Raw genomic sequence first — 27,500 nt, forward strand, 5'->3', positions numbered from 1 at the left:
AGACGTCTGAAATTGGTTTCAGCTTGTCGAAACCTTCAGTCTCAATCATTCCCTTCGGTAGCCTTATGCATAGAAATTCTAGGTCTTATGACTGCTGCATCGGACGCGATCCCCTTTGCTCGTTTTCACATGCGACCTCTTCAGCTTTGTATGCTGAACCAGTGGTGCAGGGATTATACAAAGATATCACAGTTAATATCTTTGAATCCGATTGTGCGACACTCTCTAACGTGGTGGACAGATCACCATCGTTTAGTTCAAGGGGCTTCTTTTGTTCTTCCAACCTGGACTGTGATCTCAACAGATGCGAGTCTGATAGGTTGGGGAGCTGTATGGGGGTCTCTGACAGCGCAGGGGGTTTAGGAATCTCAGGAGGCGAGATTACCAATCAATATTTTGGAACTCCGTGCAATTTTCAGAGCTCTTCAGTCGTGGCCTCTTCTGAAGAGAGAATCGTTCATTTGTTTTCAGACGGACAATGTCACAACCGTGGCATATGTCAATCATCAAGGGGGGACTCACAGTCCTCTGGCTATGAAAGAAGTATCTCGGATACTTGTATGGGCGGAATCCAGCTCCTGTCTAATTTCTGCGGTTCACATCCCAGGTATAGACAATTGGGAAGCGGATTATCTCAGTCGCCAGACGTTACATCCGGGCGAATGGTCTCTTCACCCAGAGGTATTTCTTCAGATTATTCAAATCTGGGGTCTTCCAGAAATAGATCTGATGGCCTCTCATCTAAACAAGAAACTTCCCAGGTATCTGTCCAGATCCAGGGATCCTCAGGCAGAGGCAGTGGATGCATTGTCACTTCCTTGGAAGTATCATCCTGCCTATATCTTTCCGCCTCTAGTTCTTCTTCCAAGAGTGATCTCCAAGATTCTAAAAGAGCGTTCATTTGTTCTGCTGGTGGCTCCAGCATAGCCTCACAGGTTTTGGTATGCGGATCTTGTCCGGATGGCTACTTGCCAACCTTGGACTCTTCCATTAAGACCAGACCTTCTATCTCAAGGTCCTTTTTTCCATCAGGATCTCAAATCATTAAATTTGAAGGTATGGAGATTGAACGCTTGATTCTCAGTCATAGAGGTTTCTCTGACTCCGTAATTAATACTATGTTACAGGCTCGAAAATCTGTGTCTAGGAAGATATATTATCGAGTCTGGAAGCCTTACATTTCTTGGTGCTCTTCTCATCATTTTTCCTGGCATTCTTTTAGAATTCCTAGAATTTTACAATTTCTTCAGGATGGTCTGGATAAAGGTTTGTCTGCAAGTTCTTTGAAAGGACAAATTTCTGCTCTTTCTGTGCTGTTTCACAGAAAGATTGCTAATCTTCCTGATATTCATTGTTTTGTACAGGCTTTGGTTCGTATAAAACCTGTCATTAAGTCAATCTCTCCTCCTTGGAGTTTGAATTTGGTTCTGGGGGCTTTACAAGCTCCTCCGTTTGAACCTATGCATTCTTTGGATATTAAATTACTTTCTTGGAAAGTGTTGTTCCTTTTGGCCATCTCTTCTGCTAGAAGAGTTTAAGAGTTATCTGCTCTTTCTTGTGAATCTCCTTTTCTGATTTTTCATCAGGATAAGGCGGTGTTGCGGACTTCATTTAAATTTTTACCTAAAGTTGTGAATTCTAACAACATTAGTAGAGAAATTGTGGTTCCTTCATTGTGTCCTAATCCTAACAATTCTAAGGAAAGATCATTACATTCTTTGGATGTAGTTAGAGCTTTGAAATATTATGTTGAAGCTACTAAAGATTTCCGAAAGACTTCTAGTCTATTTGTTATCTTTTCCTGTTCCAGGAAATGTCAGAAGGCCTCTGCTATTTCTTTGGCATCTTGGTTAAAATCTTTGATTCATCATGCTTATGTCGAGTCGGGTAAAACTCTGCCTCAAAGGATTACAGCTCATTCTACTAGGTCAGTTTCTACTTCCTGGGCGTTTAGGAATGAAGCTTCGGTTGATCAGATTTGCAAAGCAGCAACTTGGTCTTCTTTGCATACTTTTACTAAATTCTACCATTTTGATGTGTTTTCTTCTTCTGGAGCAGTTTTTGGTAGAAAAGTACTTCAGGCAGCTGTTTCAGTTTGATTCTTCTGCTTATAATTTCAGTTTTTTTCATTATAAGATTAAAACTTTATTTTGGGGTGTGGATTATTTTTTTCAGCGGAATTGGCTGTCTTTATTTTATCCCTCCCTCTCTAGTGACTCTTGCGTGGAAGTTCCACATCTTGGGTATTTATTATCCCATACGTCACTAGCTCATGGACTCTTGCTAATTACATGAAAGAAAACATAATTTATGTAAGAACTTACCTGATAAATTCATTTCTTTCATATTAGCAAGAGTCCATGAGGCCCACCCCTTTTTGTGGTGGTTATGATTTTTTTGTATAAAGCACAATTATTCCAATTCCTTATTTTTATGCTTTCGCACTTTTTTCTTATCACCCCACTTCTTGGCTATTCGTTAAACTGATTTGTGGGTGTGGTGAGGGGTGTATTTATAGGCATTTTGAGGTTTGGGAAACTTTGCCCCTCCTGGTAGGAATGTATATCCAATACGTCACTAGCTCATGGACTCTTGCTAATATGAAAGAAATGAATTTATCAGGTAAGTTCTTACATAAATTAGTATTGTTAGTGAGTTACAAAAATAGTATAGTATTGTTAGTGTGTTACAAAAATAGTGTAGTATTGTTAGTTACAAAAATAGTATAGTATTGTTAGTGAGTTACAAAAATAGTATAGTATTGTTAGTGAGTTACAAAAATAGCATAGTATTGTTAGTGAGTTACAAAAATAGTGTAGTATTGTTAGTGTGTTACAAAAATAGTGTAGTATTGTTAGTGTGTTACAAAAATAGTGTAGTATTGTTAGTGAGTTACAAAAATAGTGTAGTATTGTTAGTGAGTTACAAAAATAGTGTAGTATTGTTAGTGAGTTACAAAAATAGTTTAGTATTGTTAGTGAGTTACAAAAATAGTTTAGTATTGTTAGTTAGTTACAAAAATAGTTTAGTATTGTTAGTGAGTTACAAAAATAGTGTAGTATTGTTAGTGAGTTACAAAAATAGTGTAGTATTGTTAGTGTGTTACAAAAATAGTATAGTATTGTTAGTGTGTTACAAAAATAGTGTAGTATTGTTAGTGTTACAAAAATAGTGTAGTATTGTTAGTGTGTTACAAAAATAGTGTAGTATTGTTAGTGAGTTACAAAAATAGTGTAGTATTGTTAGTGAGTTACAAAAATAGTGTAGTATTGTTAGTGAGTTACAAAAATAGTGTAGTATTGTTAGTGAGTTACAAAAATAGTGTAGTATTGTTAGTGTGTTACAAAAATAGTGTAGTATTGTTAGTGAGTTACAAAAATAGTGTAGTATTGTTAGTGAGTTACAAAAATAGTTTAGTATTGTTAGTGTGTTACAAAAATAGTGTAGTATTGTTAGTGTGTTACAAAAATAGTGTAGTATTGTTAGTGAGTTACAAAAATAGTATAGTATTGTTAGTGTGTTACAAAAATAGTGTAGTATTGTTAGTGTGTTACAAAAATAGTGTAGTATTGTTAGTGAGTTACAAAAATAGTGTAGTATTGTTAGTGTGTTACAAAAATAGTGTAGTATTGTTAGTGAGTTACAAAAATAGTATTGTTAGTGTGTTACAAAAATAGTGTAGTATTGTTAGTGTGTTACAAAAATAGTATAGTATTGTTAGTGTGTTACAAAAATAGTATAGTATTGTTAGTGTGTTACAAAAATAGTATAGTATTGTTAGTGTGTTACAAAAATAGTATAGTATTGTTAGTGTGTTACAAAAATAGTTTAGTATTGTTAGTGTGTTACAAAAATAGTTTAGTATTGTTAGTGTTACAAAAATAGTGTAGTATTGTTAGTGAGTTACAAAAATAGTGTAGTATTGTTAGTGAGTTACAAAAATAGTGTAGTATTGTTAGTGTGTTACAAAAATAGTGTAGTATTGTTAGTGAGTTACAAAAATAGTATAGTATTGTTAGTGTGTTACAAAAATAGTGTAGTATTGTTAGTGTGTTACAAAAATAGTATAGTATTGTTAGTGTGTTACAAAAATAGTATAGTATTGTTAGTGAGTTACAAAAATAGTATAGTATTGTTAGTGTGTTTCAGTATTTCAAATGTCAAGCAGAACTTCTCACCTTTAAAGTGATGGTAAATTCAAGCTTTTTAAAAAGCTTGGATTTACCATCACTAAAAATAAAGGAGACTTTCATTGGTCATTTAGTAAAAAAAATGGGTGCTAAACTTACCCTTTCTGTTCTGCGGCTCCTTGCTAAAGTCAGCGCCTCTGGCTGCGCATGACAGAGCACTCTTCTCTCAATGAGCTGACATTCCCACCTCTAAACCAATAGCTGTACTAGTCATTTGATGCTAGCACGGCTATTGGTTTAGAGGTGGAAACTTCAGCTTATTCATTAAGAGAGCTGTGCCGTTGTCGACCGGTGACGCTGACTTTAGCAAGGTGCCACGGCACTGAAAGGGTCTTTTTAGCACCCTTTTTTTAAAAAAAGTGAACAATGAAGTCCACTTTATTTTTAGTGATGGTGAATACTAGCATTTTTTACCAGGTTTACCATCACTTTAATATACCTCACTGTTATGAGGTATATAATGAGCCCCCAGGGGGATATCCCTCCCAGTATTTTAATTTGTTGTTAAAGCAGTATAATTCAAAAACTATTTGGAATAGAAAAGTTATTTGATCCCAAAAAAATGCAATTCTCAACGCGAGTATTTCTAGTTTCCTATTTCTGTGCCATTCCAGTGCTCTAGAAGTGACATAGTTAATTGTGTTTATTAATATGTCAGATGCACAGGCACAAAGCTGAGCAAACAACCAAGATATGCTGTGTTAAGAGGCCAAAATGGGGTTTCAATAGACCTGCAAAAATGTGTGTTGAAATATTTTGTCTTAAATTTGTTCATTAACTAAGCAAATGAATGAACAAATACAAGCATTCCATTGCATTTATGTATCAGACACATTTTTGCACATCTAGTTTTCAAGAGGTGAAGTCTGCTTAAATACAGGATTCCAAAAATCATAGAGCTAGAAAAGTTTTTTCTCTCAGCCAAAAGTATTACTATCGTTTATGTAGTGTGAACTCTACGCCAAAAGGTATGTTTCAGTGTCAAAACAGATAACTAAAATTTGAATATGAAGACACAAGACTTCTGCAGCTTCTCCAGAAAAGTGATGTAATCTCTGTATAGAGCTCTATACAGCAGGGATGCCTCTTCAGGATTTACACACTTGCAGGAAAGTGAACGCCAGAGCTGTTTTCTCTCATTTGTTGCACTAAAAGACAAAAGGAATATAGACACCTCAATCCTTTTGGTATTTAATATAACTTGACTGCTTATTATGATTTTTCTGTTCAGATAAAAGGATAAGAAGGGGAATTGAGACTGAATATGTCAAAATATATTACAGGGGTTTGAATATAAAGGTTATCTTTGAGATTAGTGCGTTTCTTTCACATTACTCACCTAAACAAACTGATTCCATGTCTGTGAACCACTTTCTCCCACATTTTAATTGGGACAGCAAAAAACACTCACACATTTTCTCTCCCTCTATCTCGATCTTTCTGATTTAATTATTTTTCATTCTGATATAATTATTCTGTTAATTTTTCTATAGGCGCCTGAAGTGATCAGAATGGAGGACTTGAACCCATACAGTTTTCAGTCAGATGTTTACTCCTATGGAATTGTTCTGTATGAACTGATGACTGGCGAGCTTCCATACTCTAACATTAGAGACAGAGACCAGGTAAGCAAAATGCTGTAGTATTCATACTGTTTTTGCATTATTTTTTCCCTCTAATTATTTAAAAAAAGATATGTTATATACCAATTAAGTATCTTCTAAAGGCAAAACATTAAACTAGTGTAGTAAAGGCACTTTTGATTTTATTATGTGCAACAACATGTATGCAATGTTACATTCTGGCATTAACAGAACAAGTAGAAAAATATCCTGGGAATTCCAAGAATATTGTCTCATTTAATGGGCATTACAAACTTAAAGGTGCAGTAATGTCAAAGTTGCTTTGTTCTCTTTGAATTCTTTGTTGAAAAGCATACCTAGGTATGCTCAGGAGTAGTCGCTCACTAGTAAAAACTGGATTAAGTGTTAAAAAGAAGAACTTCTAAAAAAGGTATATCTGCAGTGGGAGTCATTCTTCTTCTCTTTTATATTTCATTAATCAGAAGTGGTTTCATCACCCATAAACTGTAAAATTAAAATATGCATTACATACAAAAAACAGCAGGAATTAATTATTTATTTTGCTAGTCTTCCATCAAACTTTTTCTACTCTCCCTTTAGAGAGACTGGAGTACTCCTTGTATAATTCTGTGTCCGTTATCTGACTGCTACTTGCTTACAGAATAGTTGTTTTGTTTAGATCTGGCCACAACTAAGGAGACCTGGTAAATATACTTGTGAGGGTTTTCAAAAGGCGTTTCCCCTAAATAGTTTAAAATGTATGGGTAATTTAGTTATGTGGTTAATATCCCTTTAAAATGACATTGTATTGTTGTGTACTGAAGGGACATTACAGTTGAAATATAATGTATTAAGCAAAAGTACTACTTGCAAAAGCTATCATTTTTTAATGACATAATTTACTGTACATATGACGATGTGTGTATGCCTCATGCACTTATTCACTTTTTATACCTACTTAACGTGTGTTGCTTCATCACCGATACAATGAAAAGGTGTGCATAACTTAAAATGTGTATTTCAGTTTAGACTATAGTGTTTTGTGCATATGTACAGCATTAAAAAACAAACATAATTCCTAATAACAAAGACTACAAGGACCCTAGAATAAACAGAAAACCTGAGCTGTGCAAGTACTTCTTTATTTGCATAGTAAAGATGTGGCTGGATTTATTGTAATGTAAAGCATCTACAGTAAAGAAATATTTTAGGGAAAAGATCAGAGAAGCAAATGGATTTTACTGCAGCCCTTTAAGCTGCCCTTATCGTGGTGATCTTTTGTGCTGTTTGCAACATTTAACTAGTTTAAGTAGATTAATAGTGTGTATTACATGCTTAATCAGATTAGCTCATTTGTAATAAAATCACCCCCTGCAGCTTAAATCCAGTCCCTTTTTAGTAGCGCAAGCTGCTTCAGACACTGATGGAAAGACTCAAAACAAGATGTAATCCCTTACTTTTGCTTTTGTAAACAGGCCAGGTTGTGTCTCCAATAGATCAAAGGGATATCTGTCTTTATATTCCCATCCATCCAGAGAATTATTGGTACCTTAGGTTTGTTGTGAAATATTTTTATTTAAGTGTGGCTTTTAGTTTTGGTCTACACACTTACGCCAAGTGTCTTGACTACTTCTCATGGAAAGATCTCTTGATAACCCATTTTCTGGAAAACATTCTGGAAAAGGCTTCTCAGCAAAAGAGTGTTTTCATAGTTTCTTGGAGATTCTAGTTCTTTAAAACTTTGGTTGAAGGAGCAATTAAAAAGCGTTCTGGGTGCATCAGAACAGGATACCTTTCTTGCCATTATGTTCCAGATGTAAATTTGTTGAAATATTTTCCATTGAATAGAAAATTAATCGGAACTGTTGAGTTGAGAGTTAATTTGCCGTTCTTGCATAGGTAGTTACTTAACGGTCATAGATTTGAATGTGGGCAACTCTGGAAGGGATTTATTTTCCTCAATTACACCAGCTGAGCAGTCTACTGGGAATGGAACCTTAACTCCAGAGTTCAGCCTTAATAGATTATGAAAACCAAGTAATCCAAAGATTCTTTCTCAAACTCAGATTGTACTCATGGCAGATACCAGTCACTTCATATGAGTGTTTATCTTGAAATAGAAAATTTCAGAGAGTTGTGCCAGAAGCCTAGATTACAAATACATTTATAATAGATCCTGTGTTTTTTTTTGAGGCATCATAAATTAAAGTATTAAGCAGGAAAATTACCAGACAAGATTTGGGTAAGATTAGAAGAACTACTAGTGGGCACGCATGACATAGAACATATTGGGGGGGGGAAAGTAAATATCCTCTGATCTTCTAAAATCTGAAGCCGTGGCAACGTGCGATAAGTGCATAAAACATAAACATAAAATCACTTTTACTCCCATTTTAAGAAATATGTTCTATATTATCCCTGACTTGCCCTTTTCTCCTTCCCTAGATGATGAGCTGACCAATATTCCTATCTCTCATCACTACAGGAAACTATTTAAGTTCTAAATGAAATCAAGTCATTTTTGTTTCAACCATTTAATACATGGTTTTCCAGTCAAGACACTTTCTACATACACACCCCTATCAACATAATATGCTAAGGGGCCCCTTATGATGCTCAAGATTATTTGCTCTAAACAGGTTTAAACTAGAATTATATCATTCCCACACAGACTTCTAAGCACCTACTCCTCTCAGGTCTTACCATCGTATATGTCCTCCTGGGAACAGGATTTGGGCTTATCCATCTCTCTGGATGATTTTGAATTTTTTTACTAAGAGATCCTCTAAATCTACATTTCTTTCCATAAGGCAGGGAGAGTCCACAACTTCATTCCTTACTATTGGGAAATACACCACCTGGCTACCAGGAGGAGGCAAAGACGTCCCAGCCAAAGGCTTAAAAATCCCTCCCACTTCCCCTATCCTCCCAGTCATTCTTTGCCTTTCGTCACTAGAGGAGGTGGCAGAGAAGTGTCAGAAGATTTGGATAGTCCTGTAATGGGAATGTTCCCTTCAAGAGAGGACTGAAGTTTTAAGTAATTGTATAAACCTCTCAGTGAGAATATTGATGAGTTAGTCTGGTGATGCAAAACCATCAAGGCTGTTGGCTAACAACTCCTGAGCAATCAGTGTTGACGATTTTCACTGCTTGCTTTTAATCACTTAGGTCCCTGTCAGAGCGTCGCTACAAGGCTGTCACACTTGAGAGGCTGTATCTGTTCCACAGCATGGATCCTAGAGGATAAGTCCGCTTTATTGTTTTTTTTTTTAAAATTCTTTATTTATATCTCCAGCACTGAATAAGGCAACAAATGATATATACAGAAAATTTTGTAAAATATGATAACAGTAGTTGCAACCAAAGACAGCACTGTATTTTCTTCTATAGTCTATTAACATAGCTACTCCAGACATTACTTATCTTCCCTGACTTCACATCTAACTTCCTACATCTAGTTCCCCTGTCTGATAAAGCAACAGATAACAGAATAGTTTGCATAACATATTATAACCGATCAAAAGATTTCTAAGAGTCTTTAGTGTTTTGTAATTCTTTGCTATCAGCAAGACATTGCAGCTCTATTATGAGTGAGTCTTTCATTCAACGTTGGGTTTTATTCAACAGTAGCCTATTTTCCCCTCCTCCCCATCCATCTCTGCTTCCTACTTTCTCCTAACTTGACCCAGAGCGCCCCCCCAGGGTTCCCTTCCTGTCTCTCATCTTTAGTCTCTCTATTGGTGCGTTACCTTGTTAATTGGAATGTTCAGAAAATGTTCCATTTGCCTCGTAACTGGGCTTCCAGGACCACCTCTGAGTTTTTGAGTGGGTACAGTATTTGTCTCTGATGTGTTAAGTCTAAGGTGTGGATCAAGGGTTCCCATTTGTGGAGGAAATGTTTGGTTCGTTTTATGATGTCACCCTGTGTGTCTACTTGTTCCCGGATCATTTGCTGTTGTAGTTCTAATTTGAGATGCGTCAGTGTTGGCGGATCAGGCTCCATCCACTTCTTGAGGATAAGCTTTCTGGCCATCAGTATAACATTATGGACAAATGTCATGTGTTTGTTTGTGTCCGACTGTGTGTGGAGGAATATCACTACATGGATGTTTAGTTCTATACTCCCTCCCGTAGTTTTCATTGCCCATTTGTGTGCCATATTCCAGAATCTCGTGAGTTTTGGGCATTGCCAAATCATGTGGAGGATGTTGGGGTTTGAGTACTTGCATTTTGGGCAAAGTCCCGAAGTCTCAGGACACCATTTGTGGAACATCTTTGGTGTTATGTAAGCGTTATGTAGTAGTTTTGTATGTGATTCCCTGATGTCATTTGATAATGATGCTTTCCTCACTTTTAAAACACTTTGTTCAATGACTTGGTCTGTGACTGGGTTTGGGGTCCGTGTGCTCCATTTATGTTGAATTTGGTCTCTCGCAGCCTTGTTAGTCAGTGTTTGGAGTGCTTTGTATGTATGTGAGATTGAGGTCAGTCCTCCCTTTGTCATAGTCAGTAGTTTGTATATTTCACAGTTGGTATCCGGCATGTCGCCCATCCCCAGAATGCTTTGAACGTAGTGTCTTGTCTGTAGGAATGCGAAGTGGTGTTTATAAGGTATATTAAATTCTATTTGTAGTTCGGCAAACGATCTGACTGATTTTTGGTCTGGCGTCAGGACTTGTCTGATAGTAGTCAGGCCCCTTGTTTCCCATTGCCTGAAAGGCGCTGTGGTGAAACCTGCTTGGAAATCTGGGTTACCTCGTATGGGTAGGTATACTGTGTTTTTGCATTTTATTTTCAAGGTCCTGCAAATTTTCCGCCATGCTCTTACAGGTTGGAGGAAGATAGTATTGTGCCCTACTGTTCTTTCTAGTTGTGTGTGAGTCATGTGTGGGAGTATTTTTAGCGACCAAGGGGTAATAAGTTCTGACTCTAGCGCACCGTTTGTGAAGACATTTCTGTCCAAAAGCCAGTCCATTACATATTTAGCTAAAGCTGCCCAGTTGTAGTATTCTATATTTGGGAGTGCTAGTCCTCCCATCTCTGGTGAGCACGTCAGTTTTTTATATCCTATTCTGTGTCTTTTCCCCTTCCATAGAAAGTGAAGTATGTCTCTATTCAGTGTTTGTAAGTCTTGTTTATGTAGGAGTTCGGGTAGCATTTGTAGTGCATATAGCAGCTTAGGAAACAGGATCATCTTAATGAGCCCTACTCTTCCCGATAGTGTCAGTGGTAGTGGTATCCAATTAAGGAGTGTGTGTCTTAGTTCCTTGATTAGTGGTCTGAAGTTAAGTCCATACCACTCTCTGGGGTCTCTAGAGAGTTTAATGCCTAGATATTTAAACGAGTTAGTGACAATCTTAAAATTCTCTTGTAGTGGCTCTGCTGGTAATTTATTCCTTAACCATAGTAGCTCCGACTTGTCTTTATTTATGCAGTATCCTGATATTTGGCCGAACTCGGTGATAATGTGCATTAAAATAGGGATATTTCGCCTGGGGTCGCTGGCATATAGGATCATGTCATCTGCGAAAAGGGATATGTGGAGGGTTTCTTTGCCTATTGTTAACCCTGCCGTGTTTTTCCTAATTTTTGTTGCTAGTGGTTCAAGGGCCAGGTCAAAAAGGAGCGGGGATAGTGGGCATCCCTGTCTAGTGCCTCTCATTAGCGGGAAAGTGTGTGATGGTTCGCCATTAACTAGGATTGCTGCTCGGGGTTCGTCATACAGTGCGTAGGTGGCTGTCATGAAGTCGCCCTGAATCCCAAATTTCCCAAGGGTTGTGAAGAGATGGTCCCACAGTATCTTATCAAACGCCTTTTCGGCATCAACCAATAAAATACAGGCGTCTCCCTCCTTCTGATCTCCCTCCTGTTTTCCTTCCCCCCAGTAGTATGACAGAACTAGCTGCAATTTTCTCATGTTCTTGACTGAGGATCTCCCTCTGACAAACCCTGTCTGGTCTTCGTGTAGCAAGTCCGGTAATATCCCCGTCAGTCTGTTGGCTAGAATTTTGGTGAACAATTTGTAGTCTGAGTTGAGTAATGAAATTGGTCTGTACGAGGCTGTCAGTAATGGGTCTCTGTCTGGTTTGGGGATAACTGTCACATTTGCTTCCGTGAATCTATTTGATAGGTTTGCCCTTCCTTTCATTATGCCATTAAACAGTAAGGTGAGTGTCTCCGCCACCTCCTCCCTGATCATTTTATAGAATTCTCCCGGCAGGCCGGCAGGTCCGGGGGTTTTTTCCAGGGGCGCAAAGCGTCAATAGCCCTAGTTATCTCCAGGGAGTCCATTGGGCCATTTAGGGTCTGTAATTGTGTCTCAGTTATTTGAGGGAGAGTCAAGTCCTTCCAAAAGTTTTGCTTTAATGCCTCATCTATTCTCTGTGGACTATACAATTTGGAATAGTAGTCTACGAATGCTTTGTGTATATCTTCTTTTTTTGTTAGTATTGTTCCCTGTTTCTGTATGGCTGCTATAGTGTTAGGTTTCCTGGTTAGTTTAGTGATTTTTGCTAGTAATTTACCTGTGCGATTGCCATAGCGATAGAATTTAGCCTGCATTCGGGTTTGGGCTCTACCTGCTGTCTGAATAAGATGGGTGTCTCTGAGGGTCTTGATGTCTTTGTAGTGTAATCTGTTTTGGTCTGTCGGGTGTCTGAGGTATTGATTCCTTGCATTTAGGAGTTGGCGGAGAAGTAATTCCCCTCTCTCTCTGCAGATTTTTTTTACTCTAATTGCGTAAGTTGTGATCCCCCCTCGTAGCACCGCTTTTGCCGTTTCCCAAAACAGCGAGATGTCATTCAAGTGTTGTTTGTTCAGATCTTTGTAAGCTAACCACTCTCCCACCAAGTGTTTTCGCAAGTTGAGGTCGTGATACAGATGCGTAGGGAATCTCCATCCACACATCTTTCTCTGAGGGGCATCGGTAGTTAACATTAGTGTCACTGGTGAGTGGTCTGAAATGGTTATGGGATCTATCATGATATCTCCTATCCTGGAGGTTAAGTGACTTGAGACTAGGAAATAGTCTATGCGGGAGAGTGTGGTTTTCGACGGATGTGCACATGTGTAATCTCGGGCCTCAGGGTTTCTTTCTCTCCATAAATCTATAAGACCTAGACTATTTTTAAAATTTTTAAGAATCAATGTTTCTCTTCTGGAACCTGTCCATAGCTGTTTGGGTTTTGTGTTGCTAGTGGGGTTACGGAATCGGTCTGCCGGTGTCTGAGGCGCTATATTATAATCTCCACCCACTATAATGGGTAGGTCTGCAAATTGTAAGAGTTTGCTTTGGAGATGTACTAAAAACTCTCTCTTCTGTGTTTGGGGGCCATATATACCGCAAAGAATCAGGGATAGTGTGTCAATTTTTAATTTTATAATCAGATATCTACCCTCAGCATCAGAGATCACCTGTAAAATGTCGTAGTTCAGTCCCTTTCGAAACAGTATTGCAATCCCTCTCGCTCTTTTGTTCTCATAGTGTGTGAAAAGTACTTCTCCCACCCATCCCTGTTTAAGTTTTTGATGCTCTATCTGTGATAGATGTGTTTCCTCTAGTATGGCTATGTCGGCCTTTTTTGTATTTAACTGTCTCAGAATCGCCTTTCTTTTAATGGGCAATGTTATCCCTCCCACGTTCCAGGTAGTGATTTTCATTGTGCTACAGTGGGTGTCCTGAGTGTATGGGTGTCACAAGTTGTCTAGGTTGTGAGATGTGGAGTGTTATGTATGAGCGTTGCAATATAGGTTAATAAGCGTTACTTACTGTTTCCTGCAGTGTCCAAAATCTGGCTATTTTCCCCCTGAGGGAGCGCTCTTTAGGTCTGGTGGAGCCTACCTATCACTATGGTAAACAATAAGCAATCAGGTTAGTGAGATTTAACTTTTAAACTTTCAAAACCGTTTCTTGAATTTGTGTAAAAGAGACAAATATATATAATAAATTTCAACAGTACAACAGGCAATAAATAGTAACAGAACTTTTCGGTTTCCCATTCCCCCCCCCCCCCCACTTTGTAAAGGATATAGGTTATCATGTCCTTTAGTTTTTAAGAGGCTTTATTCTATGCTTCTTGAGGGCTTTAACAGTGTCTCTTTTTTCAGGAGCCATCCGGCTGAGCGTGGTGGCCCTGTTGGATTAATAGTTCTTATTGTTTAAAGTGCTTTATACTTCTTCTTCTATGATCCTGACATCAATTCTCATCTTCCTGAGATAGAGGGCCGGTTTTCTTGATCTTGTGGTTGTCGCTGTTCACTCTCTCTCTGCAGGTGTAGCTTGAGCTGCTGTGGCGACTCAAAGAACAGAGGACCGTTGGTTGTGTGCAGCCGTAGTCTCGCTGGATATAGAAGGGCTGCTGGCCTGCCTTGCTCTATGAGTTGCTTACAATAAGGTGTAAATTCTTTTCTTCTGGCTGCTACTGTTGCCGAATAGTCCTGGAACAAATACAATTTTCTGCCTTCAAATTCCAGCGACGGGACTTTTCTGTAGGCTTGAAGGAGTGCTATTTTTGTTTTAAAGTTGAGATATTTCACCATAACTTGTCTTGATTGTTGGATATTTCCCTCCTGTTTTCGCGGGTCGCCAACTCTGTGGGCTCTCTCTACTGTGCATGGAAGACAGGACTGTGGAATGTGTAACAACCTTGGTAGGGTATTTTCTGCAAAGTCTATGAGTTGTGTTCCTGGGAGAGACTCTGGGATTCCTACAATCCGTAGGTTATTTCTTCTGGACCTGTTCTCCAGGTCGTCGATTTTGGCCCATAGCCTATCATTCTGCTGCTGTAGTGTTTGAATATTGGTCTCAGCTTCTCTATGGCGAGTCTCTCCCTCTGCAACCCTTTGTTCCACTTGAGTAAGTCTGCCATTAAAAGATTTAACTTCTGTTGTAAGTGAATCCATCCCCGTTTGTAACTGCTCAATTTTCGGTAAGAACAGGGCAGAGATTTGTGAGACAATTGGGTGGGTGTCCATAGGGATGGAGTTTGGCAAATCTTCTGTCTCTGCAGGTGTCTGTGTTGTCTCCACTTGATTCCTTTTCTTGTCAGCATTCTTGAGTCTGCTAGCCATTGTTCCTGTCTTTTTGTTATAGGAGTTATAGTATTTTTGCATGCAGCTGTAAAGTCCCAGCTAGTGCTGCCCTATATGGTGTGTTTTTATATTTGTTTCACTGCAAGTTTGCAGTTTCTGTCTGCTTCCTTTCCGATCATAGAGTGATGTCAAACTCAAGGTCAATGATGTGCTTGTTATGCGAAGGGTGGGTAGGGGGGGGCTAGGCCTGGGCCCTCTAGCCCTGCATGGTGTATTGGTTACAGTTGATGGTGGAAAAAGGGGATAATGGTTCTAGTGGTTTTGGGTTTTAGCCACCAGGATCCCCAGTGTAGCCTTTTCAAAGTGCGCCTAATTCCAGGGCTGAGGTGAGAGCTATTTTCAAGGGATAGGGTTTCTTAATGTATCGGTCTGTCTTTCAATGTCTGAGAGAGCGTTCAGCACGAGTGGTTATGTGCCCTTTTCTTTGCGTGACCGTTCTCTGTACCCCTTGTGACTTAATTGTTGTGTCTTATGGTTCTGCAGTTTATGTGAGTTTAAGTCCGCTTTATTGTTATAGCAGGGACTCCTGTATAGGGTCACAGTGTGACTCCTCTATACCTCAATAGGATCAAGGGTTAATATCTCCTTTAGGGAGATTATTCGGAACAGTTATGTGGATTTCCATCTTAATATGAGGAGAGTTCACAGCTTCATTCCTTACTTGTGGGAATACAGAACCTGGCCACCAGGAGGAGGCAAAGACACCACAACCAAAGGCACAAATACTGCCCCCACTTCCCGCATCCTCCAGTCAATCTTTGCCTTTCGTCACAGGAGGTTGGCAGAGATGTGTCAGAAGATTTCGGAGTAGTTCCTTATGGAGGGTAGTACTCTTTGAGAAGGGACTGGAGTTTTAAGTAGTCTTGTCAGCCTCTGAGTGAGAGCATTGATGAGTTAGAGTCTGGAGATGCAGGGAGAGTCTTTCTGCGAACCCATCCAGACTCATATTAACAGCTCCTTAACAGCGTTGACGAGTTTCGCTGCCTGCTTTCCTCACTCAAGTCCATGTCATAAGCGCTGCTACAATCTGTCAAACTTGAAGGGCCGTGTCACTGTTCCACGGCATAGATTCCAGGAAGATCGTTTCATTACTTTACACATATGTTAACAATAAGACCGGGTCACAGTGGGACTCCTTTATCTTTATGGAATTAAGGGTTAATATCTCCTGAGGGGGATTATTGAACAGTGGGATTTTTTAATCATATTTGTTATGTGATTTTGACTGCTTATGTGTAAGAACGTTTGGGCTCTTATGCCGATACGGAACATACAGGTTCTTTCATATGGAGAGCTGCACAGTTTTCTTTAGATAAGATGGCACGCTTTTTTCTTAGCAGGGGCTGGTCCTGCATGAGCACCATGTGACCAGGAACGGTCACGTTTTTTTCACTGATTCAGACTTCTGACTGGATGGCTGCGGAGAGAAGCTTCTTCTCTGTCTAGGTCATTGGAGGTGGTGAGTGCCCCAGCCATTGGGGGTGTAGGGTGTCGGTTGTTTTTCTTTTCTATAATTTGGTATAGACGAGTTATAGAGGATTCTGGAATTTTAGAGGGGGATCCCTCCGATACAGAATTTGATACCTGTGTATATTGTGAGGAGGCCCGGGTAATCCAGCCTGCTCAATTACATTCCGTATGCCGCAATAGTGTTCTCATCAACCAATGTTGATAGGTTAGAGACCACCGAGCAGTCCGCCTCTGAGGACTCTTCACCCGGCAAGGTGTTCCCTTGATTCTGTTCCTACATACGCAGTTTTGCCAATTTCCAACCCCCCTTCACCTGTAAGGGGTTTGTTTCCACGAGAGGATACTAGACACTTCTGCATAGCCTTCTCTTCGGCCTTAGCGAGGTTACCTATTCCTACTACGCGTGAGCGAGGGGTTAGTCCGGGCTCTACTGCCTGAGGCCACTTGGTGTCCGATCAGTCCTCTGGGGATGTGTTTCCCTCTGAGGCTTTAGAGGGAGAACCTCCAGGGTCGGAGTCTGCTGACTTGGGTCCTCCGTCTGCGTAGGGCTTGACATTTAGATTTTACTTCTGAGAGAGGTTTTGCCGATGTTAACTATTTCCAGGACTGCTCCGTCTGTTGACTCTCTGTATTTTAAATCGGATAACAATCTTTACTAGATGAGGGAGGATTGTATATTCCTTGTCTTTATTTTCTTTTCTTTTATCGTTTATAATCCCAGTTCTGGGCTCTATGGGGGATTGTGTCGTATAACAGGCAGGGCCTGTTTTTGATTTTCACACTCCTTTTTCAGCCTTTTTCTTTTGTTTCGTACCGGATAGTTTTTTTGAGCTCTGGATTGTTTTAGAAACTCTTCTTAGAAAGACGTTTCATTGCGTGTGATTTTTGACCCTATCGAGAGGTTGGAGTCTTGCTGTGGAAACTTTTATAGTTTTCTGTTTGGGGTGATAGTTCCTCCGATATTTAGAGGTCATTTTAAGCCTTGGAGCTTAATTAATTTGATGTCTCAGTTCTAGCTTTGCTGGAACTTAAGAAGTTTTCCTTTTAGCACGGGAGTGTTCTGGAAGATACGTTGTATCCTAGATGACAGGCAAGACCTGTTGTGGATACTAGTTAGGTCTGTTTCCTTAGTTCTACTTAGGGAAAAAGTTTTTTCTATTAGGTTCTGGTACGGCAGGCCCATCTATCCTAGTTAACAGGCTGGACCTATTTAGGTATTTCCTTGGATGGGTGCTTGATACTGGATTATATAGATCTAGGGGTACTAGAGACCGGAAATAGGTTTACTTTCTGGACAATTGTCTGGTCAGAGAAGACTAGGGACCTTTTTTGAGTCTTTGTACCAGTATTTTTCTCTGAGATATTTCTTCTGCTGTTGAGCATACCCTAATAGGGTTTTCCCGTCCTACTTTGGGTTATATGATATGGATGTGGAGCTTATCCGTTCTTCTTTCACTAGAGAACGTAAGGTTCTCCCTTCGGTTCTTAGGAATCTTATTTTTCAGTAAACCTAGTTCTGATCTTTCTTGGGATCTGGGGTTTCAGGTATCCTGCTTCCAGAATTTAGGTAGTTCCCGGGTCTCAGCCTTTATTGCTTTCTTACCTTCGCCTGCTAGAGATTTTTAGGGATCTTCATGTTTTTTTCGATTCTCTGAGTTAGATCGAGACCCGAGTTGCTGGTGTCGACACCAGGGTGGATCTGGATGCTGTTTTGTTCTAGGGTACCTTGCCTAGCAAGCTGGAGGCTTAGCGTTTAATTCCTGCTTCAGCAGCTTTCTGTTAATCCAGAGTTCTTGCAAACTTTCCATTTGGGTTATGTTCTCCAGCCCCCTTCTGGTCTTTGTGACGTGGGGGTGGTGAGTGATTGACTCTACCGAGGCCGTGAGTTCGACATGATGTTGGTGTTTCAGCCTTAAACTGACTTCCTTGGAATACCAGTGGGGGAAATCGATTCCCAGTGTTCTGTTCAGATCTCCTTGTTCTGAGATATTTTTCTCTTCGTTCTCCCGGAACGGTTTGGACTAAGTGGCCTAAGGGATGGCTATCCTGCCTAACAAGCTGAGGCTTGGAGTTTGACTCCTGCTAGGAGCTGTCTTCTTTAAGACTTTCTATGAGCAGGTTATCTCCTCCACTCCTTTTGCAGAAGGTGGGTTTGCACCCAGGAGGGGCTCCGGCATTTTCAGCCTGCATCTTTGGCCATATCGCTCTTTGTGGTTCAGGGTCGATCTTGGCAGGAGCAGACGTCAGTGAGATGGTATGCTTCATTTACATTTAGAGTTAGGTCACAGGTTAGGGGCTTTTCCTCTATGGACCATGTTAAGGAACCTGCTGGTGCAGGATCCTTGTGTTCTTCACATCCTGGACTCTCTGGAGCAAACTGCGTGGAATAGTTAACTTAGTTTTAGTCAAGATAAAAAAATTTTTATGGAGTGTTGATAGGCTGGGGTATAGTCACATAGTGCAGAATTATATAACATCAGCTTAGCGCAAACTTTGTACCTTAATAGATTAAAGTGAAAAAATGAGACTCCTGCTCTAGAGGACACTGAATGAACGGGAGGGTAAAAAGATAGGCGGACCCTATTCTGAGGGCACCAAAAGCAGCTTCAACCGAAGCCAAAACGTCAATTATGTAAACAATTTGGATAAATATGTAAGGAAGACCAGGTAGAATCCCTACAATTCTGATTGCTAAATGCCTCATTCTCAAACCACAAGAGGGAGCCACAGCTCTAAATGAATGAGCCTTAAAGGGCCAGTAAACCCACAAAATAATGTTATATAATTCTGCACATAGTGCAGAATTATATAACATCAGCTTAGCGCAAACTTTGTACCTTAAAAGATTAAAGTGAAAAAATGCTATGAAATTTACTTTCACAGTACTCCTCTCCTGGCTCTACTGAGCGGGTCTGTTTGTTTCCTCTAAGCGCATTGGGCACTCACAGCCGGCCCAATCGCACCATTAAACTCAATGTAACTCTCTCCCGCTCTTGTCTGGTAGCAGGAGCGAGTTACATTGAGTTTAATGGAGCGATCGGCCGGCTGTGAATAGACAGCGTGCCCAATGGCTTAGGGAAAACAAACAGACCCGCTCAGTAGAGCCAGGAGTGGCGTACTGTGAAAGTAAATTTCGTAGCATTTTTTCACTTTAATCTTTTAAGGTACAAAGTTTGCGCTAAGCTGATGTTATATAATTCTGCACTATGTGCAGAATTATATAACATTATTTTGTGGGTTTACTGGCCCTTTAAGGCTCATTCATTTAGAGCTGTGGCTCCCTCTTGTGGTTTGAGAATGAGGCATTTATCAATCAGAATTGTAGGGATTCTACCTGGTCTTCCTTACATATTTATCCAAATTGTTTACATAATTGACGTTTTGGCTTCGGTTGAAGCTGCTTTTGGGAACAGGGTTTTGCAGGCTGTGGTGCCCTCAGAATAGGGCCCGCCTATTTTTTTACCCTCCCGTTCATTCAGTGTCCTCTAGAGCAGGAGTCGCCAACCTTTCGGACTTCGAACTAAATGACAGAACTGAGAGAATACTTCCAAATGACAGATGAAGGGTGAGTGCCAACTTTTGAGCTGGAAACAGAGAGGCGCAGAAAGTGGGGAAAAAATAATTAAGTTTAAAAGGACCACAAGACTTCCAAGTTACATCCCCAGTCAGGAATTATTCAAAACTACTTATGATCATGGACAGACATTGGAGTCATAAATTAAGTTTATATCAGAAGCTCTCAATATGGATGTGAGCTAACCACGACTGATGTTACTGGCAATTACTATAATACTGGTGGGATATGGCTGATCTGCTGGATGGCAATTACTGAAATTCAGGTGGAATGGCTTTGTGTGTGGGGAAATTATTAGAATGAAAAATAATTCATATTTAACAAAAAAAAAAGAAGATGGAGGGGAGGAAGACAAACAGTGATGTAAGTCCATCTGAGGGAATTAGAAAAACTTCTACAAAGAGACAGTTAAAGGGAAGAAAATAAATTAAATGTAAGAGAATTTTTTTTTAAGATTTTCTTTTTTTATATACTTTAATTCCACTACGTAAAGGCAAGACTATACCAACCTCTGCTGGTTTTAGAAGAAGCATCTTCCTCTGAGCAGTGCGCCGGGTAGGAGTTAAAAATACAATCTAGCTACGCAAGTTGCGCAGTACTACGCAATGTGCGTAGGGAGATTGTAATTTAACTCCTCCTCCGTCATTTTTCACTGATGTCCAGCCAGGCACTGTAGTGAGTTGGGGCGCAACGGAGGTGACACCATCAGAGGAGACTAATTCCTGCTTGATGGTGTCAAGGACCACCACCATCATCTTCTCGTGGACCACCAGTGGTCCACGGACCACTGTTTGGCGACCGCTGCTCTAGAGCTTGGGTATATGTTATCCACAAGTAAGGAATGAAGCCGTGGACTCTCCTCATATTAAGATGGAAAACATAAATTATGCTTACCTGATAATTTCCTTTCCATCTGTAGGAGGAGAGTCAATGGCTCCCGCCCGTTTTCTCTGTTGATAGACCAAAATTTTTTGTTCTTCAGGCACCATTTTTACCCTGATATTTCTCCTACTGTTCCTTGTTCCCTCGGCAGAATGACTGGGGGATGAGGGGAGTGGGGGAGGTATTTAAGCCTTTGGCTGGGGTGTCTTTGCCTCCTCTTGGTGGCCAGGTTCTGTATTCCCACAAGTAAGCAATGAAGCTGTAAACTCTCATTATACAGATGGAAAGGAAATTATTAGGTAAGCATAATTTGTTTTTATGTTCTGCATTAGGTTTGGGCTCATAGGACTGTGTGCATTTGGCTTGGGAACAGACCGGTTTCATTTTTGTTTTTGAGTGTTGCACAGCTCATATTAGCATAACCCTCTTTTGCATAGCTGGGCAAGTCCTGTCTTGGGCACCACATGACCTGGTGTGGCCTCTTTCACTTCCTTGCGATCCTGCTGCCGACAGCACTCCTAAGGAGAGCGTTTCACTGATCATTTGTCTGGGTCTAGGAAGTGGTGAGTGCCCCAGCAATTGGGATTGTAAAGGTGCCTGTTTATATTAATAATGCTTGTTTTTTGTAACTTTTTTTTATTCCATCTGTGGAATTGCATACCAAACCTATAGAGGACTCTGATACTACATTAGGTCCCACTCCTTTTTTAGTGAATAACAAAACCTGTTAATATTGTGAGGAGGCTGTGGTTTGCCGGCCTGTTCAATTTTGTTCCAATTGCCTAAGCACTGTTTTAAAGTCTAAGAAGGGGGCCAAGTCTAGCGCAATTACGCCCTATGAGCCATCAACCTCTCAGGATTCTATGACCGAGAGATTTCTGCCCTGTCTACTCAAACCCGCGGCACAGCTAATTCTCCATCTGGAAGGGGGTCTTTTTCCTGCAGACTTTACCGCACAGCTACAATCGGCGGTGTCTGCGGCCCTGAGTGCCCTACCTATCTCTGGGAAACATAAGAGAAAGGTTAAACATAGTTCTCCCGACTAAATTCCTATCGGATCTAGCCTGTATGTCTCAGCTATCTGAGGATGAGTTAACCTCTGTAGCGTCAGAGGGTGAACTTCCTGAGTTGGAGACATCTGTTGCTAAGTTTCCTCCGGCGGACGAACCCTCCTTTAGATTCAAAATTGAACGTTTTTTTTTTTTTACTAAAGGAGGTCCTGTTTACGCTAGAGGTTCCAGATGCAAAGTTACCTGAGGAACCTAAGATCCCTAACTTAGACAGGGTCTACGAAGACAGGAAGGGTCCCACAGACTTTTCCTGTACCAGTTCGTATGGCGAACATTATTAGTAACGAATGGGAAAGAATCGGAACTTCCATTTCTCCCTCTGCAACTTTTTAAGAAATTGTTCCCCATCCCTGACTCTCAAATAGAATTGTGGGGTTCCATACCTAAGGTGGCTGGCGCAATTTTGACGCTAGCTAAGCGTACTACTATCCCCCTTGAGGATAGTACGTTCTTTAGAGAGCCTATGGACAAGAAGTTGGAAACATTCCTGAAGAAAGTTCCAACACACAGGATTTTTATTCCAACCTGCAGTGGCTGGAGCAGCTACCTACTGGTGTGACTCTCTGCCTGAACTTATTGAGGTGAAATCTCCCCTCAAGGATATTAAGGAGAAAATTAACGCATTAAAAATTGCTAACTCCTTCATCTGTGATGCGAATATGCAAATTATTTGCCTGAACGCAAAGGCTTCAGGTTTCTGGAGGTCGTATCTCGGGGATACCAGATAGAATTCAAGTCCCATCTGCCTAGGGGCAGATTCCTTCTCTCCAGACTGTCTACAAGACCAGAGAAGAATACTGCCTTTTCTTTCTAATGACACAGTGAGTCCAAGGATCATCTTAATTACTGTTGGGAATATCACTCCTGACCAGCAGGAGGAGGCAAAGAGCACCACATCAAAAGCTGTTAAATACCACTCCCCCTACCCACAATCCCCAGTCATTCTCTTTGCTTGTATCAGTTGCAAGGAGGGGTAAAGTTAGGTGTCTGCTTCTTCAATCAAGAGTTTATTTTTTAAGCAGAGCAAGTTTGCTCTGGTTTTTTTTGGGGGGTTTAGCTGTAGTCCATGTCAGTCTCTTCAGTAGAGCAAGTGGTGGCTTTTAAGCATTTGGAAACTTGCGGGGTATAATCCCCACTGGGCCTCCCAAGTAATTTCATGCTGCCCTTGGTTGAAAATGTGAGTGTTTACTCAGCCTTTTCTTTTTTTCCACAGGTCCATGTGAGGTAGGAAGCCCCTCTCATACCAAGTGAGTTGTCCTGCTGCCGGACAGATTTTTGAGGTAAGTGCCTATTTCTTTCCCTGTTTTGGTATAGGAGAATTTGGCACTTGACAGTTAATTCTGTCTAAATATACAATCAGCCTTCTAGGTTAACGGATTATTGTATGGCAGTTTTGCAGACACTGGGGATGTTTGGCTCAGTTTATTATGTTTTCACTTTGATGTACAGGTTTTTTGTTTGTGTATTAATGGCTACCGGGAGTTTTGTTAGGCCATGCCCACAATAGGCGGGCTTATCTGAGATAGCAAGGGCGTTTTTGGCGCCCTTTCAGCTGTTTCCTGTTCCTGGATATTGCAGCTCTGTTGCATAGTTCTTCAGAGGTGGTTCAGCGTTCTCTCCAGTGCGGCTGTATGGGTTCCGGATCATTTTTTTACTTTGTTTCCGTCAGCAAGGAGATCAGGTAGGCATCTCAGCAGAGCTTGCTGAGGTGTGGAGGTTGCCTGTTGTTTTTTTGTGGGGCTGTTGCTCTGTTTATATTTTAGTTTCTGCCTGAATTTCAAGGACTATAACGTTTGTGTCTCTCTTTGCATTCATTTTGTGAAAAATTGTTGCTGCAAGATTTATTGTGCAGTTTATTTAAGGATTTTCTAGTTTAAAGAGAAAAAAAAGTCTGTTTAAAATTAAAAAGGGACAGTAACGTTTCTTTGTTTAATTTAAATTCTGATTTGAACTTAGAATTTTTTATTGATTTAGGTTTTTTCCTTTGGCATAAGATGGACTAAGAGGCCCTGAAAGCTGTTGCTTGTTCTCTGTGTTTTAAATACTAATGTTAAGCCTCCTTTGCCTTTTTATATTCCTCTTGTATTGAGAGAACATTACATTACAAGGATAGACTTTTTGATTCTGAGCCTTCATTGTCTAGGGCGGATGTTGTTCAGGAGTCTCCTGTTCAGGCTAATCCGCAACTTTCTCCTCATACATCCCAATCTTCTGCAGTGCCCTGCGTGCAGTGCCTCAGCTTGGTTTTTCCCTGCAGGATATGGCTACCCATATATCCTCGGCAGTATCTGAGGTTTTGTCTGCTTTTCCTATGTTACAGGGGAAGCGCAAGAGGAAGTATAAGGTTTCTGATTCTGTTGCAATTGTGTCTAGTGTTCTCATAAGTCTGAGGAGGAAGATACTTCAGTACCATCTGAGGGTGAGATCTCGGATCTTGATAAGTGTAAATCCTTCATCTGAACCCGAGGTTGTTTCCTTTAGTTTAAGCTGGAGCACCTCCGTTTGTTACTCAAGGAGGTTTTTGCTACCTTGGATGACTGAGGCGTCAGTCATGGTTATTCCTAAGAAATCTAGTAAACTTAATGTTTTTTGATGTCCCTTCCTCGGTGGAAGTTTTTCATATACCATATCGTGTTTCAGATATTGCACAAGAATGTGAGAAGCCTGGGATTCCTTGTTCCCCTTCTCCAATTTTTAGGAATATGTTTCCTATTGCTGATTCTATTAAATTTTGGCAGAGGGTTCCTAAAGTGGAGGGAGCAGTTTCCACTCTGACCAAGAGGACCACTATTCCTATTGAGGACAGCTGTCCTATGGATAAGAAGTTGGAAGCTTTGCTTAAAAATATTTATTTTCAGCAGGGGTATCAATGGCAACTGGCAGAATGTATTGCTACGGTTACTAGTGCGGCGGCATATTGGTTTGATGCATTGTCTGATTCTATTCAGCAAGATACTCCTCTTGAAGAAATTCAAGATAGAATCAAGGCTTTGAAGTTGGCTAATTTCTTTATTGCAGATGCTTCTCTACAGGTTTTTGCCATTTTAGCTTGCAGAACTTTATAGTTAAAATCCTGGAATGCGGATGTGTCCTCTAAGTCTAAGCTTTTGTCTATTCCTTACAAGGGTAAGAACTTGTTTGGGCCAGGTTTGGCTGAGACTATTTCTTATATTACGGTAGGGAAGGGGCATTCTCTTCCTCAGGATAAAAGAAATAAACAGAAGGGTCAGCAGAGTAATTTTCGTTCCTTTCGTAACTTCTCTGGTAAATCTTCCTTCAAGCAGGAACAGTCCAAGCCCTCTTGGAAGTCAAATCAGTCTTGGAATAAGGGGAAGCAGTCCAGTAAGCCTGTTGCTGACTCAAAATCAGCATAAAGGGTCTTACCCTCGTTATGGTAATGGATCTTGTGGGGGGCAGACTTTCTTTGCTCAAGCTTTGGTTCGAGATGTTCAGGATCCCTGGGTGGTAGATATCATGTCCCAGGGTTACAAACTGGAGTTCAAGAATTTTCCTCCCAGGCAGGTTTCTTCTCTCCAGGTGATCTGTAAACCAGATAAAAGGAGAGGCGTTCTTACGTTGTGTTCAGAATCTTTCCGACATGGGAGTGATAGTTCCTGTTCCGGTTCAGAAACAGGGTCTGGGTTTTTATTCCAAACTCTTTGTCGTTCCCAAAAAGGAAGGAACTTTCAGACCTATTTTAGATCTCAAGAGTGTAAACAGGTTTCTCAGGGTTCCGTCTTTCAAGATAGAAACTATATGTTCCATTCGTCCTTTGGTTCAGGAAGGTCAGTTCATGACCAAAGTGGATCTAAAGAATGCGTTCCTAAGATTTGCATTTCTAGACAAACATGTTCAGTTTGTAGCTCTTCCTTTTGGTCTAGCAACAGCTCCCAGAATTTTTTCAAAGGTCCTGGGAGCATTGTTGGCGGTACTTCGATTAAAAGGTGTTGCAGTGGCTCCTTATCTGGATGACATTCTAGTTCAGGCTCCATCTTTTCAACTAGCAAACTCCCACACTGAGTTGTTGTTGTCTTTTCTGCGCTCCCACGGTTGGACGGTGAATTTAGGAAAAAATACCTTAATTCCGGCTACAACAGTGGTATTTTTGGGGACCATTGTAGATTTTCTAGAGATGAAAAATTTTCTGACAGAAGCAAGAAAGTCAAAGATTTTAAATACGTGTCTTGCTCTTCAGTCCCTTCTCTGGCTGTCAGTGACTCAGTGCATGGAGGTTATTGGTCTGATGGTTTCAGTCATGGACATCATTCCATCTCAGACCTCTGCAGTTATGCTTGCTCAGGCAGTGGAACGGGGATTATGCAGATCTATCGCCAAAGATTGTTCTAGATCATATGTCCAGAGATTCTCTTCCATGGTGGTTGTCTCAGGATCTTCTCTCTCATGGAGCTTGCTTTTGCAGGCCTGTCTGGGTGATTGTAACCACGAATGCCAGTTTGCTGGGCTGGGGTGCTGTCTGGGGTTCATTAAGGGCTCAGGGTCTATGGACTCGGGAGGAGTCGGTTCTTCCAATAAATGTTTTGGAACCGAGAGCAATTTTCAATGCTCTTCTAGCTTGGCCTCAGCTAGCTTCAACAACTCAGTTTATCAGGTTTCAGTCGGACAACATAACGTCAGTGGCTTACATCAATCATCAGGGAGGAACTTGGAGTTCCTTGGCCATGACAGAGGTAGCCAAGATTATTCAGTTGGCGGAGATTCACAACTGTTTGTCTGCTATCCATATTCCAGGGGTGGACAGTTGTGAAGCAGATTTTCTGAGCAGACAGACTTTTCATCCCAGGGAGTGGAAACTTCATCCAGAGGTATTTTCCAGCTTGATTCTCCATTGGGGGCAGCCGGAGTTGGATCTCATGGCATCTCGTCATTATGCCAAGCTCCCGAGGTACGGGTCAAGGTCAAATGATCCTCAGGCTGTTCTGATAGATGCTCTGGCAGTTCCTTGGATTTTCAGTCTATCATATGTGTTCCCTCCGTTTGCTCTTCTCCTTCCACCTTGGCGTCTTCCATTAAGGAAGGACCTGCTTCTGCTGGGTCCCTTCCTTCATCCAAATCTTGTTTCTCTGAAGCTGACTGCTTGGGGATTTAACGCCTGATTCTTTCTAAGCGTGGTTTTTCTGAGTCAGTCATTGAGACTAGGATTCAGGCTTGTAAGCCTGTGACTAAGAATATTTATTATAAGATTTAGCGTAAATATTTGTATTGGTGTGAATCCAAAGGCTACTCGTTGAGTAGTGTTAGGATTCCTAGGATTTTGTCTTTTCTCCAGAAGGGTTTGGAGAGAGGTTTATCTGCTAGTACCCTGAAGGGTCAAATTTCTGCTTTATCCATTTTATTGCACAAGCGCTGGCGGATGTGCCAGATGTTTATTCTTTTTGTCAGGCCTTGGTTAGAATTTGGCCTGTGTTTAAGTCTACTACTCCACCTTGGAGTCTTAATTGGTTCTTAGAGTCCTTCAACAGGCTCCGTTTGAACCTATGCATTCTTTGGATATTAAGATGTTGTCTTGGAAGGTTTTGTTTCTGGTGGCTATTTCTTCGGCTCAAAGAGTTTCTGAGCTTTGAGCCTTACAGTATGAATCGCCTTTTCTTATTTTTCACTCTGATAAGGTAGTTCTGCATAC

General features: G+C 40.7%; 1 protein-coding gene across 5 annotated transcripts in view; it reads left to right on the forward strand.

The window, feature by feature from the left end:
* LOC128666479 (RAF proto-oncogene serine/threonine-protein kinase) overlaps positions 1–27,500 on the forward strand; it is a 530,187-nt gene that overhangs the window by 476,312 nt on the left and 26,375 nt on the right. For all 5 annotated transcript variants that reach the window (XM_053721101.1, XM_053721099.1, XM_053721102.1 and 2 more), the window contains one exon: positions 5,684–5,815. In XM_053721101.1, coding sequence (XP_053577076.1) covers positions 5,684–5,815 — 132 coding nt within the window. The remainder of the gene's footprint in view (positions 1–5,683; positions 5,816–27,500) is intronic.

This window comes from Bombina bombina, chromosome 7 (assembly GCF_027579735.1).
Source record: "Bombina bombina isolate aBomBom1 chromosome 7, aBomBom1.pri, whole genome shotgun sequence".
Taxonomy (NCBI): domain Eukaryota; kingdom Metazoa; phylum Chordata; class Amphibia; order Anura; family Bombinatoridae; genus Bombina; species Bombina bombina.